The sequence below is a fragment of the Neovison vison genome, chromosome 1, assembly GCF_020171115.1.
Source record: "Neovison vison isolate M4711 chromosome 1, ASM_NN_V1, whole genome shotgun sequence".
Lineage (NCBI taxonomy): Eukaryota > Metazoa > Chordata > Mammalia > Carnivora > Mustelidae > Neogale > Neogale vison.
In genome coordinates, this window is record NC_058091.1 from 161,315,261 (window position 1) to 161,334,370 (window position 19,110).

The 19,110-nt window shown below is 39.7% G+C and overlaps 1 protein-coding gene across 1 annotated transcript in view; it reads left to right on the forward strand.

The window, feature by feature from the left end:
* LOC122914384 (olfactory receptor 6M1-like) overlaps positions 1-6,555 on the forward strand; it is a 52,263-nt gene extending 45,708 nt beyond the window's left edge. The window contains exon 2 of the mRNA XM_044261035.1: positions 5,570-6,555. Coding sequence (XP_044116970.1) covers positions 5,570-6,555 — 986 coding nt within the window. The remainder of the gene's footprint in view (positions 1-5,569) is intronic.
* The last annotated feature ends 12,555 nt before the right edge of the window (positions 6,556-19,110 follow it).

The following is a 19,110-nucleotide window of genomic DNA, read 5'->3' on the forward strand; positions in this document are numbered from 1 at the left end:
ATTTTATTGCAATTAAAGGACTGGTTCCTGTCAATAGCGTCTGCAATGATTTTACTGATTTCTTTTTGATTTTTAGGCTCAATCTATTTCCTATAGAAGTTGTGTTTACAAGTTCTTTTCTAATTTGAGAAACTTATTTTAATTAGAATTGTAATAAATTATTCTCTGGAGTATTGTTTCAGTAGAAGCTCTGTCCCTAGAGAAGCAGAAATAATGAACTCAACCTTCCCTTCTGTTTTTATATTACAATAATCTGTACATGTGATCATTGGCACACCAAAGTATTGATTCACTCGTTCCTACACAGTTATTATACAATGTCCTATAACCATAGTCATATACTCCTCTGCCTTGTTTCTTAACATTCTGAGACTTTTAGGAGAATTCAGTCCATAGAAATGATTCTAATCATGGATGACACCCAAACCATGCAGTTATAAAGGAGGAATATTCTGAAACCATGCACTTGCATGTTCATAAAAATGCTGAGGTACACTCCAGCAGGTAAGCAAAGAATTGACAATATTCTCTTCTCTCAACTGATGGTCTTTCTTTCTCCTCCATTTCTCACTTACTGATAACATTATGTAAAATTTTGGAATTGACTGAAAGGATTGTTATTGTCCCAACTTGGGTATTCAGTGTTTATCTTACTAGTGCTCTCAAGGCATCCATTGATTGCCCATGATCAAACCAATTATTTAGCAGATCACAGGAAAAACTCACAAATAAAACACCTTACTCCACAATTATTTTTTTCCAACCAAATCATTTAATATTTCCTTTCCCGTCTGTGATTAAAGGAAAGTAAACTGTGGCCCTTCATAATATATAACCACATTAAGAAATTTATTACCTACTAACTAAACTACAGAATTTGTATTATTATATTAGAAATAGTCATTATAAAGAATCACAGTGCAAACTCCCAACATTGATTCAATTTTTTCTCTTCTATCATAAAATGAATAATACAAAAATCTCAGAAATTTATCTGAATAAATTCTCACTTGCTTCCTCATTGTGAAGTAAATAAATAAGAATAAAAGTCATCAAAAGAAAAAATAAATATTTTGGATCAGAAAAAAATGACCAAACCTAAATTAAAAGACACAAGATCTTGTCTTATTTCCAACTTTGACCCTTCAATGATATAAATTTTAGCTAATCTCTACAACATTCATCCATCACATCTATTGAAGAGCAGTGGTACATTCCTAATTAAATTAGCATTTCCAACACCAATCAGTAAGAAATTTGTGTTTCTTATAATCTGAAATTTGAAATCACTCCCTAATTCTAGCTTTTAACAAAACAAACAAACTTAATTAATTAATTAATTAAAACAACAAAACAATTTCCTCTCCATGAAGGGTGCAGTTTTCTCTGTCCTTTTTAGTTTTGATTTTCAGTATGAACTGTACAAAATTAGGCTTTGCTGCTTCTCTTAGTCAAATTCAAAATCATCAATTATTTTCTCCTTCTTCCCTAGTGTTTTCTGTGTTTGAATTCCAAGATAAATTTAATCACAGTGATAAAGTCATATTTTGATATTTTTCCTCTTAAATGACCTCTGAACATCTTATTCACTATGAAATGTGATTCTATACAGAGATTACATGAGACTGACTTTATTTTCCTGTATTTAACTGTAACAGACGTTAGAGCCAGTAACTCAGGAGTCATGAACCTATTACTGATCGTGTATATATTTGTTGTTGGTGTCTTTGTTGTTGTTCTTTTTAATACTTTTTCTTCCAATGAAAATAAAATATCTTTTAAAAGCTATTTTTGTACACATATATTAATATAGAATTAGACTTGACTGCAACTCTGCCAGCACTCTGAAAGAATGCCTTTACATCTGAAGGGATTAAGGTCACTGTGTTATGTCTATATCAAAGGGCACACTACTCATCTGTTCACACATGCAGAGATAACCTTAGTCTCAGAGTTCCTACACAGGGAGGAGCCTCACTGGCCTTTCAAAAGAGAACTTTTACTGGAGCTCAATCACAAGGAAAAGTTCCGAAGGAACTCAAACACCTGGAAGCTAAAGACCACCTTGCTTAAGAATGCTTGGATCAACCAGGAGATCAAAGAAGAACTGAAACAATTCATGGAAACCAATGAGAATGAAGACACTTCGGTCCAAAACCTATGGGATACAGCAAAGGCGGTCCTAAGGGGAAAATATATAGCCATCCAAGCCTTGCTCAAAAAAATTGAAAAATCCAGAACACACCAGCTGTCTCTACACCTTAAAGAACTGGAGGATCAACAACAAATCAAACCAACTCCACACATAAGAGGGAAATCATCAAGATTAGAGCTGAGATCAATGAGGGAGAAACCAGAGATACAGTAGAACGTATCAATGAAACTCGAAGCTGGTTTTTTGAAAGAATCAATAAGATCGATAAGCCACTGGCTACACTAATCCAAAAGAAAAGAGAGAAATCCCAAATTCATAAAATTATGAATGAAAGGGGAGAGATCACAACTAACACCAAGGAAGTAGAAACAATCATCAGAAGTTACTACGAACAGTTATATGCCAATAAGCTTAGCAACCTAGATGAAATGGATGCATTCCTGGAAAAATATAAACTACCAAAATTGAACCAGGAAGAAATCGACAACCTGAATAGACCGATATCTAATAACGAGATTGAAGCAGTGATCAAAAATCTCCCAAAAAACAAGAGCCCAGGACCTGACGGATTCCCTGGGGAATTCTACCAAACCTTCCAAGAAGAAATAACACCTATTCTCCTGAAGCTGTTTCAAAAAATTGAAGCAGAAGGAAAACTTCCAGACTCTTTCTATGAAGCCAGCATTACCCTGATCCCCAAACCAGGCAAGGACCATACCAAAAAGGAGAATTTCAGACCAATATCACTGATGAATATGGATGCTAAGATTCTCAACAAGATCCTAGCCAACAGGATCCAACAACACATTAAAAAGATTATCCACCATGATCAGGTGGGATTCATCCCTGGGCTACAAGGATGGTTCAACATTCGTAAATCAATCAATGTGATACAACAAATTAATAGGAGAAGAGAGAAGAACCACATGGTCCTCTCAATTGATGCAGAAAAAGCATTTGACAAAATCCATCATCCGTTCCTGATTAAAACGCTTCAAAGTATAGGGATAGAGGGAACATTCCTGAACCTCATCAAATCTATCTATGAAAGACCCACAGCAAATATCATCCTCAATGGGAAAAAGCTTGCAGCCTTCCCGTTGAGATCAGGAACAAGACAAGGATGCCCACTTTCACCACTCTTGTTCAACATAGTATTAGAAGTCCTAGCAACAGCAATCAGACAACAGAGAGAAATAAAAGGTATCCAAATTGGTAATGAAGAAGTCAAACTCTCTCTCTTCGCAGATGACATGATTCTTTATATGGAAAACCCAAAAGACTCCACCCCCAAACTACTAGAACTCATACAGCAATTCAGCAGCGTGGCAGGATACAAAGTCAATGTGCAGAAATCAGTGGCTTTCTTATACACTAACAAGGAAAATACAGAAAGGGAAATTAGAGAATCGATTCCATTTACTATAGCACCAAGAACCATAAGATACCTGGGAATAAACCTAACTAAAGAGGTAAAGGATCTATACTTGAGGAACTATAGAACACTCATGAAAGAAATTGAAGAAGACACAAAAAGATGGAAGACCATTCCATGCTCTTGGATCGGAAGAATAAACATCGTTAAAATGTCTATACTGCCTAGAGCAATCTATACTTTTAATGCCATTCCGATCAAAATTCCACCGGCATTCTTCAAAGAGCTGGAGCAAATAATCCAAAAATTTGTATGGAATCAGAAGAGACGCCGAATCGCTAAGGAAATGTTGAAAAACAAAAATAAAGCTGGCGGCATCACCTTACCTGATTTCAAGCTTTATTACAAAGCTGTGATCACCAAGACAGCATGGTACTGGCATAAAAACAGACACATAGACCAGTGGAACAGAGTAGAGAGCCCTGATATGGACCCTCAACTCTATGGTCAATTAATCTTCGACAAAACAGGAAAAAATATACAGTGGAAAAAAGACAGTCTCTTCAATAAATGGTGCTGGGAAAGCTGGACAGCTATATGTAGAAGAATGAAACTCGACCATTCTCTTACACCGTACACAAAGATCAACTCAAAATGGATAAAAGACCTCAACGTGAGACAGGAATCTATCAGAATCTTAGAGGAGAACATAGGCAGTAATCTCTTCGATATCAGCCACAGCAACTTCTTTCAAGATACGTCTCCAAAGGCAAAGGAAACAAAAGCGAAAATAGACTTCTGGGACTTCATCAAAATCAAAAGCTTCTGCACAGCAAAGGAAACAGTCAAAAAAAACAAAGAGGCAACCCACGGAATGGGAGAAGATATTTGCAAATGACAGTACAGACAAAAGGTTGATATCCAGGATCTATAATGAACTCCTCAAACTCAACCCACACGAAACAGACAAACACATCAAAAAATGGGCAGAAGATATGAACAGACACTTCTCCAATCAAGAAATACAAATGGCTATCAGACACATGAAAAAATGCTCATCATCATTAGCCCTCAGGGAGATTCAAATTAAAACCACATTGAGATATCACCTTACACCAGTTAGAATGGCCAAAATTAACAAAACAGGAAACAACATGTGTTGGAGAGGATGTGGAGAAAGGGGAACCCTCTTACACTGTTGGTGGGAATGCAAGTTGGTGCAGCCTCTTTGGAGAACAGTGTGGAGATTCCTCAAGAAATTAAAAATAGAGCTTCCCTACGACCCTGCAATTGCACTCCTGGGTATTTACCCCAAAGATACAGATGTCGTGAAAAGAAGGGCCATCTGTACCCCAATGTTTATAGCAGCAATGGCCACAGTCGCCAAACTATGGAAAGAACCAAGATGCCCTTCAACGGATGAATGGATAAGGAAGATGTGGTCCATATACACTATGGAGTATTATGCCTCCATCAGAAAGGACGAATATCCAACTTTTGTAGCAACATGGACGGGACTGGAAGAGATTATGCTGAGTGAAATCAGTCAAGCAGAGAGAGTCAATTATCATATGGTTTCACTCATTTGTGGAGCATAACCAATAGCATGGAGGACAAGGGGCGTTAGAGAGCAGTAGGGAATTTGGGTAAATTGGAAGGGGAGGTGAACCATGAGAGACTATGGACTCTGAAAAACAGTCTGAGGGGTTTGAAGTGGCGGGGGGGTGGGAGGTTGGGGTACCAGGTGTTGGGTATTATAGAGGGCACAGCTTGCATGGAGCACTGGGTGTGGTGAAAAAATACTGAATACTGTTTTTCTGAAAATAAATAAATTGGAAAAAAAAAAAAAAAAAAAAAAAAAGAACTGTCTTCCATAGGTCATCTTAGGACTTATTTGTATATGGGGAAATTGTAATTTGTTTAATTTTTTCCATTATTATTCCTCCACAAAAAGAAACATGACTGATAGCTATAGATAGGGTACTTCTAATGTTGAGTTGCAAAGACAAACCATGAACGTATCTTTTCTATTATGTCAGGTGGAAGTGGCAACATTATGGATCACAGAAACAAGACCAGAGTCACTGAGTTTATTCTTCTGGGGTTTCAGAATGAGAAAGAAATAGAAGTTCTTCTTTTTTCTGCCTTCCTGCTCATGTACATAACATCTCTGATTGGCAACACCATGATCATCCTTTTGGTGTGTGGTGACTACCGTCTACATACACCCATGTATTTCTTTGTAGCCAATCTTTCTTTCCTTGAAGTTGCCATCACCTCCACAGTGGTACCTAAGATGCTAGCTAACACATTTTCCCTAACCAAGAGAATATCCTTTGTGGGATGTCTTACTCAGTCTTTCTTCTACTTCCTTCTGGGATCCACAGAATTCTTCATCCTGGCCGTCATGTCTCTTGACCGATACATTGCCATTTGCAACCCACTGAGGTATGCCATCATCATGAATAAACAGACATGCATATTCTTTCTTCTAGGATCTTATGTGGGTTCATTATTGTCAATTTTAGTGCCATCGATCTTAACTGCTCCTCTTCCATTTTGTGGGCCAAATATAATCAATCACTTTTTTTGTGACAGTGGCCCAGTGCTAAAGTTGGTGTGTGCAGACATCTCTCTGGCTGAGGTGGCTGACTTTGTCTCCTCTGCTGTGTTGCTTTTGGGCTCTTTGCTCCTGACAGGAGTGTCTTACCTGTACATTATTGTTACTATCCTTAGAATTCCCTCTGCCCAGGGACGACAGAAAGCTTTCTCCACCTGTGTTTCACATATCACTGTAGTGACACTTTATTATGGAAGCTCCATCTTTATCTATGTCCGCCCAAAAAAGGAAAATGTGATGGATGTTAACAAATTTGCCACAGTGCTGAACACCATTGTAACACCAATGCTGAACCCTTTCATCTACAGCCTTCGAAATGAGAAAGTCAGAGAATCCCTGAGTGATGCCTTCAAAAAATGTGTAGGGATGGTGACAAATTCAAGAGCTTTAAGATCTGAAAAATAATACCTCTGCAACGAAGATATCTTCATATGGCGAAAAAATGAATTTATCATGTAACTAAAAGTTACTATTCTGGAAAAAGGAAGAAATTCAGGTGAACATAGATAACTTTTTAGCCATATCCAGGTTTACTGAAGAGTAATGCACATAGATCTGAAAATGTGTAATCATTTTTTCCATTTGTGTTTGTAACTCCAGTTGTTTTTTTTTTTTTTTTTAAATAAAATCCTAAGGGTGCCTGGGTGGCTCAGTCAGTTAAGTGTCTGCCTTCAGCTCAGGTCATGATTCAAGGGTCCTGGGATCAATTTCTACATCTGGCTCCTTGCTCAGGCAGGGAGCCTTTTTCCCTCTGACATCCACTCCCTCTGCTTGTGAGCTTGCTCTCTCTCTCTCTCTCTCTCTCTCTCTCCTTCTCTCTGTCTCTTCCTCTTCCATTGACAAAAATAAATAAAGTCTTTGAAAAACACACTACAATCTAGTGATCTGAATTCAAACAGAGCTAGTATTAGGTGTTTCTGCCTTTCATATGCTCTTAGATTTATTACACAGTAGGAAATTACTTTAGCTAATAAACTTTGGATATATTTTTAAAGACTTATTGACTTATTTGTTAGAGAGAGAGAGAGAACAGGCAGACAGAGTGGCAGGCAGAGGCAGAGGCAGAAGCAGGCTCCCTGTGAAGCAAGAAGCCCAATGTGGGACTGGATCCCATGATGATGGTATTGTGACCTGAGCTGAAGGCAGCCACTTAACAAACTGAGCCACCCAGGTGTCCCAGACATAAAATAATTTATAATAAGAGGGTTTTTTACCCTTGCTTCCCTTGACTTCAGCAATATTCCTAGGAAGAAGTTGCTGCAGCTGAGGTTAAAGAGGTTGCTGCCTGTGTTCTCCTCAAGGATTTTGATGGATTCCTTTCTCACATTGAGGTCCTTCATCCATTCTGAGTCTCATGTGTGGTATAAGGAAATGGTCCAGTTTCATTTTTATGCATGTGGCTGTCCAATTTTCCCAACACGATTTGGTGAAGAGACTGTCTTTATTCCACTGTGCATTTCTTCCTGCTTTGTCAAAGACTAGTTGACCATAGAGTTGAGGGTCTATTTCTGGGCTCTCTATTCTGTTCCATCGATTTATGTGTCTGTTTTTGTGCCAGTACCATACTGTCTTGATGATGACAGCTTTATAATAGAGCTAGAAGTCTGGAATTGTGATGCCACCAACTATGGCTTTCTTTTTCAATATTCCTCTGGCTACTTGAGGTCTTTTCTGGTTTCATATAAATTTTGTGATTATTTGTTCCATTTATTGGGAAAAAAAAAGATGGATGGGATTTTGAAAGGGATTGCATTAAATGTGTAGATTGCTTTCAGTAGCATAGACATTTTCACAATATTTTTTCTTTCAATCCATGAGCATGGAACAATTTTCCATTTCTTTGTGTCTTCCCCAATTTCTTTCACGAGTACTTTATAAGTTTCTGTGTTTATAATTTGTGCCTCTTTGGTTAGGTTTATTCCTAGGTATCTTATGGTTTTGGGTGAAATCATAAATGGGATTGACTCATTAATTTCTCTTTCTTCTGTCTTGTTGTTGGTGTAAAGAAATGCAACTGATTTCTGTGCATTGATTTTATATCCTGAGACTTTACTGAATTCCTGCACAAGGGCAAAAATGAACTATCAAAAGCTTTTGCACAACAAAGGAAACAGCTAACATAACCAAAAGACAACTGACAGAATGGGAGGAGATATTTGCAAGCAACATATCAGTTAAAGGGCTAGTGTCCAAAATCCATAAATAATTTATCAAACTCAACACCCAAAGAACAAACAATCCAATCAAGAAAGGGGCAGAGGACATGAACAGACATTTCTGCAAAGAAGACATCCAGATGGCCAACAGACACATGAAAAAGTGTTCCATATCACTCGGCATCAGGGAAATACAAATCAAAACCACAATGAGATACCACCTCACACCAGTAAGAATGGCTAGAATTAACAAGTCAGGAAATGACAGATGCTGAAGAGGATGCGGAGAAAGGGGAACCCTCCTACACTGTTGGTGGGAATGCAAGCTGGTGCAACCACTGTGGAAAACACCATGGAGATTCCTCAAAAAGTTGAAAAAAGACCTACCCTATGACCCAGCAATTGCACTACTGAGTATTTACCCTAAAGATACAAATGTGGTGACTGAAGGGGCATGTGCACCCGAATGTTTATAGCAGCAATGTCCCTAATAGTCAAACTATGGAAAAACCTAGGTGTCCATCAACAAATGAATGGATAAAGAAGATGTGGTGTGTGTGTATGTGTATATATATATATATATATATATATATATATATATATATATGAATGATGTGGTACATACATATACAATGGAATACTATGTAGCCATCAAAAGAAATGTAATCTTGCCATTTGCAATGATGTGGATGGAACCAGAGGGTATTATGCTTACTGAAATAAGACAATCTGAGAAAGAAAACTATCATATAATCTCCCTGATATGAGGAAGTGGAGAGGCAACATAGAGGCAACATAAGATGGGATAAGGAGGGAGACAAACCATAAGAGACTTTTAATCACACAAAACAAAATGAGGGTGACCTGGGGTGGGGGTGGAGAGGGAGAGGGTGGCTCTGTTATACACATTGGCGAGGCTATGTGCTATGGAGAGTGCTGTTAAGTTTGTAAACCTGGTGAATCACAGACTTGTACCCTGGGGCTAATAATACATTATATGTCAATAAAAAAATAAAAAATGAAAAATAAAATTTAAGGGGGACCCCCAAGATGGTGGGGAAGTAGGAGGAGGCGCCTTTTCAACTTGTACCCCAAAGTGAGCTGATTACCTACCAAGGAACTCCAATCACCCATAAAATCAGCCTGAGATCAGAATTACACATGTCTGGATCTCTATAGGGGGAGAAGATGCCAGTGGGAAGGTAAAGCGAAGTGGGAACGGGGGACTGATATTGGAAGATAAACAAAAGGGGGAGGGAGCCACCAGAGGCGACCAGTTGGAAAGTAATACCCCAATACGTGGGAGAGTGTTCTGCATCTGGGGACCAGCATTAACTTGGAGATTGTTTGAAAGCACTCCAAAATAGCAAAGGATCGCGGGGGAAAAATTGTGGGAATCGGGATGGCTAGGGGCAGGGACTTAAATCCCCGCTCCAAGGACAGCCTCCCCTGGCGCTGAGGCAGAGAGAGTGCGCTGGAGAAACCAGCTCTCGGTCCCTAAGCCACCAGCGCGCCCGAGAACACGTGGGGTCCATTTCCTGTGAGGGGATGGGAGCAGAACGTGAGAGCCCTGCTATAGAACCTGAGATACTCCCCTGAGAGAGGTATAAAGGCCCAGCTGGTGCCCTTTGATACGCGCCATTGTTTCAGAGCCTGCACCAAACTCTCCCCCCAGAGAGGTGCTCGAAGGCCCAGACTAGTGCTCTAGGATCTGTGCCCCATTCTCAGAGCCTGAGACCCGTGCGTGAACCTCAGCCTCCCCTGAAATTGGTGCACGCAAGCCAGGCGCTCTTAGACCCAGAAAGACCAGGCATTCCCAGCCCTGGCCAGTGGGAAAATCTCAGTGTGCGATTGCTTCTTGGAAACTCTCTGGCGGTCTAGAGCTGCCCAGACAGCCGCCACTACATTGGCTTTGGGTACAAGCAAAAGATCCTGCATCCCCAGGGACCATGACTTGGAACCTGCTCTGCCAGTGGCCAAGGGGGAACTTATTTAGGTCCTGCAGCCAGACTCAGGCTTCTCTCTGAGAGGGAGATCAGGGTGCGGTTTGTTTTCCTCTAAAACTACAGAAACCATCAAAAGCGGTTAAAGTGAGAGGAAAAAAAAAAGTGAACAAACATAAAAACTGCCAGAGAACAAAAGTCTAAAAAAAAAAAACAAAAAACAAAAAACAGTTTTCTCAGAGCCCACCCCCTTGAGGGGGGCGGGAGGACTTAAGTCAGGGAACATCATTGACTGAAAACCCACGTGGCAGGTCCCTCCCCCAGAAAACAAACCAAGAAAGAAAAAAAAGAGAGAAAAAAAAGGTCTACAAGAGAACAACCACTACTTGATAGGAAAACTTTTATTTTTCATTCATTCCCACTATCCTGGTTCTTTTTTTTAAAATATATATAGGTAATTTTTTTAAATAACCATCACAGCGAGCTGTCCAGTACATCCAATTCCATAATAACCTTCTAACCTGAACTTTTTGATACATACACCTATGTTTTTCTTTTGCATTTCTATTTTTTGAATTCCTTCTTTTTTTAAAATTTTAGTTTAGTCTAGTTTATTCCTTTCTATTTTTATCTTCTAATATTCATATAGAGTTAAACTTCAAAGTAATCCCCTTAACCCAATCAATACTACCCCTATAGGTAAACTAATTTTTAATCCCCCTTTATCTTAGGAAAGTTGAGTCCTTTAACAAAGATATCAAGATACATCCAGGAAGAATCAAAACAAACTTCCTCGCACACACTAAGAATTTATTACCACTCTCCCATCTTTTTTTTCACAAGTATTTCTGTGTTTTTGTGTTTGTCCTGATAGTATATAAATCTTACACTTGGGGTTCTTTTTGATGAGGTTCTTCCTTTATTTGCATATATATATTTTTTTCTCTTGTCATATACTTTTATCAGTCTTTTTGTTTGTCTGTTTTTGTTTGTCTACTTCATATATCTTCCATTTGGGCTGAACATTCTCTTACATCTTCCCTTTCTTTCCTGTCCCTCTCTCTATCTCTCTTTTTTTTCTTTTTCTTTTTCTTTTCTTTTTTCTCTCGTTTGGATGGGGAATCCTGATTGCTCAGAAGTGTTCCAGGGTGCACCTTGACTGCACCATGGTTAATACATCCAGCTACATCTGTTCAGTCATCTCCCACCAAAATGACTAGGAGAAGGAATGCCCACCAGAAGAAAAATACAGAGGATGGACCTTCTGCAACAGAGCTAAAGGATATTGATGAAGTTCTTGAACCTAGGTGAGGTTCAATGGGGTGAGGTTCAGAGCCCACAGCTAAGAAAGAATTCTTTAGATGTCTTTGGTGCAAAAAGGTGGTTTATTAGAGCACGGGGACAGGACCCGTGGGCAGACGGAGATGCTACTGCACCGGGCATGTGAGGAGTGGCTGGTTATATACACAGGAGTTGGGTAGGTGAGGACAAGGGGGTGTTCAGAAGGGCTATTTGGGTAAAGAAGACTGTCAGGATATTGAAGTCTTGGTTACTATCAAGCCAAGGCCACTTTCCCTCTAATGAGGCACTAACATAAAGACAACTGGGAGTCTCCTGGTGGAATGTTACATTGCTGCTATCAAGTGTCCTTGTTAGTGAGATTTAGGTTTAGAAGAAATTTAACTTTATTTACTTTTCCTTCTACCTCAGCCTCCTTCAGTTTTTATGGAGGGGAGGATGACATTAGGGCTTGAGGAATTGAGTTATGTGCCTTTGGAAATTGGGCTATTGATAAGGTAACTTCTTTGTTGTAAATCTCAAGGACATTTGTAAACCAAGGGAGACTCCTGCCTTGCAGGATTGTGATCTGTGCAAGTTAACTATTTGTTTTCCTTCTAGGGTAGTCAGGGGTGCCTGAGGAACGTGACATGTATTACTGAGGGGAGCAGGTGGAGAGGGGTGCAAGGTGCCAGCTTTTGCTTTGTCCTCAGCCAGCCTCCTGCTCCCTCATCATTCCCCCCTGAACAATTTTGATCCTTAAATTTTTAAGGTAGTTGAAGGTGGATGGTCTCATCTTCTGTAACGTCTTCCTGCTGAATAGGGGCGTAGAGTTGTCCCTACCTATTCGGGTCAACATTGATCAGTTGAGGAATGTATAGGGGAGTTAGGAAAGGTGGAGACAGCTGAATCCAGCGCTGACAGTGAAGAGATGTCTTTGCACGTGGTAAGGATCATCTGTCATTGTGATTTCATTGCAGCAATGGAGTCTTGGCACCAAGTAGAGAAACATTGAACAAAGCAACACATTAAGATTAATAAGGTGATAAAAATGAGAACCCCAAGAAAGAGATTTTTAATTGTTGGTCATAGTCCTCCTCCAAACTAGGAACTTAACCATTAACTGAGAGAGAGAGAGAAGGATCTTGTAGAACCTTAATCTGGGTATTTATATCTTTTATTAGTCCTGTGACATTTTTGTGATAGTCTGGGATATACACACAACACTCTGTTTTTTATAATTGCGCATGTGTCACCCTGTGCTGCTGTGAGGACATCTAGGCCATTCCATTTCGCAGGACTGCCTTAAGTATCTGTGAGATTTTGATATTAAGTAGGGAGATGCTATTTAGTGAATCATTGAGTGCCTTTGTAGAATATTTATTAAGGGCTTCTACATACCACATGACATCCTCTAGTCCCACAGATGGAACAAAAATGGATGCTAAGTGATCATACCATTTAAAAACAGATCATGTCTAATTTTGCTTTAAATTAGGGAGATTAGTTGGGGTGGTAATAGTTGGGGTGCCATGAATCCAGGCAAATCCTAAGGTACAGCGACCTAAGCACCCTGGAGGAAGGCAGGGCCATATCCAGTAGGTTCTGTTTGGAGCTGACCATCTAATGCCAGGTCGTCTTACCCAATCAGTAGCAAACCCATCAGTAGACTGGAGTACTATTACTTGGGAACACATTTCTAGTGATAGCCATCCTAGATATCATGTGTTATTTGCCCAAGTATCATACATAGGATTTCTTTGTTCCCAGCATAAAACTGCCTTTTGACTAAGCTGTCCAATCATGGGTCTGAGTCACAAATATGTATCCCAGATTTGATATATGCCATCCTTAGTATAGCAATAAGGAGGGTTTGGGAACTTAGGCCCATATTTGATTGGAGAGTTATGGCTTGATAGCAATCCCTTTCCTTCCAAATAGCTCCATGGGCATGTAGTACCAGGAAGGCATATTTGGAGTCAGTGTTAATGTTTATTTTTAGGCTTTGGCAATTGCAAAGTGCTATGAGCACTACAGTATACTTAGCTTTTCTTAAATTTTTTTATGAAAACTACTGTCATCATTAAAGCAACTGTCATTTGTATTTTTAACAGAGACATCTTAAATCTGGCCAAATAGAGTAAACAAGATCAATAACCTCTGAACAGTTTTGCTCTATAGAGAAAGAAGTACAGTGGTCAGGTTTAGGCATACAGGTAACTAGGTTTAAAGTTTGACAACTTTTAAGTATTATTTCTGGCATATCTGTAAGTGTAGTATTTAATAAGTCAGCCTTCATTATCCATTGGTGGCCTTTGTTTTCTAAGACAAATCTGAACCTGATGTGAAGTCCTTACAGTCAGGGACTATTCCGTAGTGAGCTTTGAGGCTCTTTTTATGAGGAGGGATGTTCTATGCTTAGCTAAAGCATCTGTTTGCAGTTGAACCTCAACAGAGGTAGATTCTAGGATATATATGACTAAGGGATGAAACCATTAAGTAGTCCTTTGAGTGGTCCAGCCTTAACAATATCCTGAATGCAGAGGATCATTGGCAAGTGGGAGAAAACTTGTCAAGAGATAAGGGGAGTCCCACATGCATCATCCAATCCAACCATAGGTGAATCAATCCTATTTTCCAGTTGTTTAATCACATGCCATGGGGTCTTGTTATTATCCCCATGAAATAAAAAACAAGAAGATCATCTAAATGAGCTATTATGTAACTTTTCTGAAGTTTACCTCAAATTGTTTAGCTTAGGTAAACAAACATTTAAAGACAATCAAATCTAGAATTTAATATCCATAATGGTGTGTTACTGAACATAATTTTTCTCTCTAAAATAACCCTAATTTCTAGAGATAGCCAAATCAGGACTAATTCATTTGAAAAAACAAGTCCAGTTTTAACAAAGTTGGCCTAATTATTTACATAAGCTCAGCAAGAACAGTACATGATCATATAGATCTTTTAGAATCTGCCTTGCTGGAACTTTTTATAAGGAATCTCTAGGTTGAACGTTTAGTAGCCTCTCCGGGCCAGAAGCCAAGCCACGTACTTGCCATCAGGCATGCCTGCAATACCTGTCGATTTGGGCGAATGCCTCTTCATGAGATTCTGCACCTACCAAGGAGTGACATTCATTACTCACCTGGTGAGGCTGCTGGGAACTCTGTAAGCAAGGTATCAAGCCAACAGTCCCAAGGGGCTTTATGGCTCCAGGTTTCATAAAGTCAACCTTTGTTCCTTAAAGCTGTCTGGTCATATCTGAGTCTATGCATGTCTTTCTCAAATATGACATTCCAGTCAAAGCCTTGATAAAATAACCCATGTTTCCTATGGTGTCCTGTTACAAGGAGAAGAGATTCTTATTGAACTTATGAAAATGACTGATTGCCATGGAAGAAAGAATACTTACTGAGACCTTTTGGTTTCAGAGGGTTCAGATAGAGAGAAAAGTGAATGCCTTGAGCACTTTTACATCTCTATAAGTTACAGATAACTTAAGAAAAAGTATCCCTAGTCTGGAAGTGCAAACATTAGAGAACCAGCAATGTTTAAAACAAGACAAATCATTAAGAGACACAACACTATAATCTTGTAGTTCATTTAGTCCCATGTTACTAAATCTGGTGAATGCAGCTTTAGTTAGTTCTAGAAATTCTTACCCATTTCAGTTTTAGGATTTTCAAGTATATCAAATATCTATTTGTCCTGAAAGTTCTTTATATGAATCTCCTTTAAGATAAAACTCATTTTACAAGAGAATTAAAACAATTACAAATGACAAAACTTGGAATGTATATGGTTAGAGCTGATGAGACAAGAGTTTACAATTTAGCTGGCAAGGAAATCAGGTTATTTCTGTGACACATAACATTTCCATAATTACAATATCAAGTGATGATCTCTCAAAACATTAAAACTTTAGGAAATGCATAGAATCTCTAGAATAATTATAGCATTTTCCCAAATGTAACCCAAGGTTTATCATTGGTTTAAATCTTGTCAACAATTGCTAAAACCTTAGAAAGTTTTAAAACACATGCCTAAATATAATTAGGGATGTTAAACACCAAATAAAACAAAACATAGAAACTGAATTTTCTGGGCAGGCAAAGGGAAAACCATTTACACTTTTTAACAGATCAATTAACTAAGAAAACTTTGCTCTTTTAAACAGAAAGAAAACCAGCTTTTTATACCAGTGTCTTTTCTTTTTTATTTTATTTCTAAGTGTGCAGTCTTAAGATAAGAGTTTTCTGGGTTTCCCTCCCATCATGAATGATGTCACAGACAAGGGAGGGGGAGCTTTCCCCTGCTGTCCTGCTCGTGTCCCTCATGGGAACTTAGGAGCGTCTTAGCTAAGGTCTGTCCGTATAAACCCTGGACCAGGCTACTCCATGGGGGTAGATGACCATTATGCCATATGATGCCCCGCAAGACTCAGGGTGCAGCCCACTCAGACTCCGTAGTCGAAGTGGTGGAGCCAAACAGACAAATTCACATAGTCAAGCACTCTTCAGATTCAAACAGGTTGGACACCCTCTCTTTCTGGGTATCTCTGGCTAATGGGAGGTGATCAGTCTCCCCTTTCACTCTTTAAAGATTAGAATGAGTTTCTATGGTTACAGGCAATGGAAGATGGTAACAGGGTGTTTTCGCAGTCCCTCAAGGTTGGGCTGTTTCCTTAATTTCTCAAGGCCAAATGGCCCTTACACTTGGAAGTATAATCTATGTGAAGGCAGGTCAGGAGAGTGCTAAATCACCTTAGAGGCTGTTTTTCTTTCTTTTTTAGTCTGTCCTGACCATATCTAAAATTTCTTTTATGAAGATTTCCCTTCACAAATCTTTTACAACTTTCCTTTGCATTCAGGTTTTATCCCAAGACACTTCCTTCCAAACCACCATCTCATTTAGGACAAAATTACCTTTTTTTTATCTTTAATAAAATGCATTTCAATTCCTTAAATCTTTCTTACATATTATCTACTTTCCTACATACAGAGTTGTTTCCCTTATTTCCATCAGTCTTAGTTACATTTAGCAGAATTTGTACTCTTAGATACACCTTAATCAGTTACTAACCAATTGTGAACTATTACAACAGAATTCTTTAGATGCCAGTTTATTAATCAGTTAAGCGTAAAACATGTTTACCAACAGATTTAATTATTCTTAGTTTCTTTGCAGTAAGAAGTCAAAAGCACAAACCTACATCCAGTAATTAATGAACTAGCATTTTATCCTGCTTGGTTAAGACCTAGATGTCCATAATTTAATTCCATTTGTTATCCAACCAAAACTTTAAACTTTCAGGTTACCAAAGACTTTGAAAGCTATTTTAACAATCACCCATTAAAACTTTGAGACAGATAATTGACCATCAGTTTAGTCATCTCTTTGCTCACAGATTTTAACAAATAACACGAGCTTATTTGACCTTCAGTAAATTTCGAAGTTTCATATTTACTGCTGATAACTTAAAAGACATGTCTATCTCAATTAAACCAACAAACTTAACTTAATTCCAATACTGATTTACTTTCCACCTGGGCCACTCCACTTTGAATGTTTACCTGAGACATGGGTTCGAAGATCTGGAGTGGGGGGTGTTAGGTCCAGGGGCTGCTCTTCTTGCTCCTTGACAGCGAAGAGAGAAGGAGCCATGGTGCATGATCTAGAGGCTAGTCATGCAGGCTGCACACACGTTGGTGCAGAAACAGGAGAGGGGGAAACAGAGGAAACAAAGTGTTGCCAGGAGGCAGAGAAAGGATTCTCGGTTTTATAGCTCATAAGCCCCAACAAAGAAGCAGACGCCAAGCTTTCCCACCAGCAAGGGGGGAGGGATTAAGCAATCCATGTAGGGCCAGAGAAGACAGGGAAACTTCCCAGAAACAAAGAGAGTGTCAGCAGCTGCTTGGGAATATTCCTTACAGTCTCTGTCTCGAGTTAGACTAACCCCCGTTGGCTCCAGTTATAGCCATTAACATGGGAAGTGAGTGAGTGAGAAGCCCCCACATCCATTAGGAGAAAACAGAGAAAAATAAAGTCAGAGTCCCCTTTTCTAGGGATGGTTCAGCAACCTGGGTTTACTAGAAGGCTTATTTACATAACTATCATCCAGTATGTCAGAGGAAGTTTACTAGCTGACTCATTCAGGCAAACACGTTCTGCAAAAGCCCCTTAGTCTAGGATCCTGGTGTAGAGCAATGAAGGCCTAGGTATGAGCAATGCAGGTATCCTAGGTCCATTTGCCCTGTTTCCTGCAGAGGAGATCTAACTGAGAGATCCCACTGCCATGCAGTGTTACAGGAGCTCATTCCTTTTCTAAGTTTTGCAATCCAAATTATTTCCAGTGGGTTAAAAGGCACTCTAAGGTAGAGTCCTTGGGAACCGAAGAAGCCTACTGAGGCCATGCTCACAGAAAAGTCCATTACCAAAATCCCACCCCACGCAGGATATGTCAGAGGTTCCCGTGTGTCAAAAGAGACCAGAGGGGCCCCTCAACAAAAATCGCTATTGATCACCATCCTGCCTTCCCCGAGAAGGCATTCCTGCTGTAAAAGGCCCTGGAGGGGTGTCGGCGTCCCTCCACTTCCCCATCACATCCTAGGCTGCTGATGGGTGCCTGGTGAATGGACCAAAACACTCTACCATGCCATGCCATCTTCTGTCCTAAAGACTGCATATGTTTTGCCATTTTAACACATGGAAATACTAGAAAAGTTTGGCAAGGGGAAATTACTCAATTTCGTAGCTTTAAGTAGTTAGCAGAAGACAGACAAGAAACAGTAAAGACTGAAATCCATCATGGTATATGTGACATTCCAACACATGTGGGCCTTACAGCCAGCTTCCCTAGGAAACGGTCCCCATTTGCATTTTAATTCAATCGGGTACTGGTTTTGGCCAGCTCCCAGTGGAGGTCCCCCAGCCAGAAGTGGCTAGACCAGGGATGTGGAAGGGAACACATTAGATCAATCAGGAGGAAACCTCACATGGGAGTCTTAAGATTGGCAGCCGTCCTGGTGACTTGGGTGGCTGTCCCATGCCCAAGAGAGACAATTTTATATAAGAACAGGAATAAGGAGAAGGTATTAAGTTTCTGGGTCTTATTGCCATTCCGGCCAGGGTACTAACTAACAGCCAAGAGGCAGATGCTCTCCTCCCCATAGAGTAGCCAAGAGCTAGAGGATTACAGCCTGAGCAATTGACACGCAAATGTTCCAATAAGACCATACTCCTTGAAAAGCCCCTGAAATGAGAGTAAAGGAAGAAAAAAGAAACAACTCACCAGTTTTGCACCGAAGCTCAGAGTCCAAATGTAAAGACTCACAGTCCCTTCGTGGTCGCCAAATGATGAAGTTCTTGAACCTAGGTGAGGTTCAATGGGGTGAGGTTCGGAGCTGATGGCTAAGAAAGAATTCTTTAGATGTCTTTGGTGCAAAAAGGTGGTTTATTAGAGCACGGGGACAGGACCCGTGGGCAGACGGAGATGCTACTGCACCGGGCATGTGAGGAGTGGCTGGTTATATACACAGGAGTTGGGTAGGTGAGGACGAGGGGGTGTTCAGAAGGGC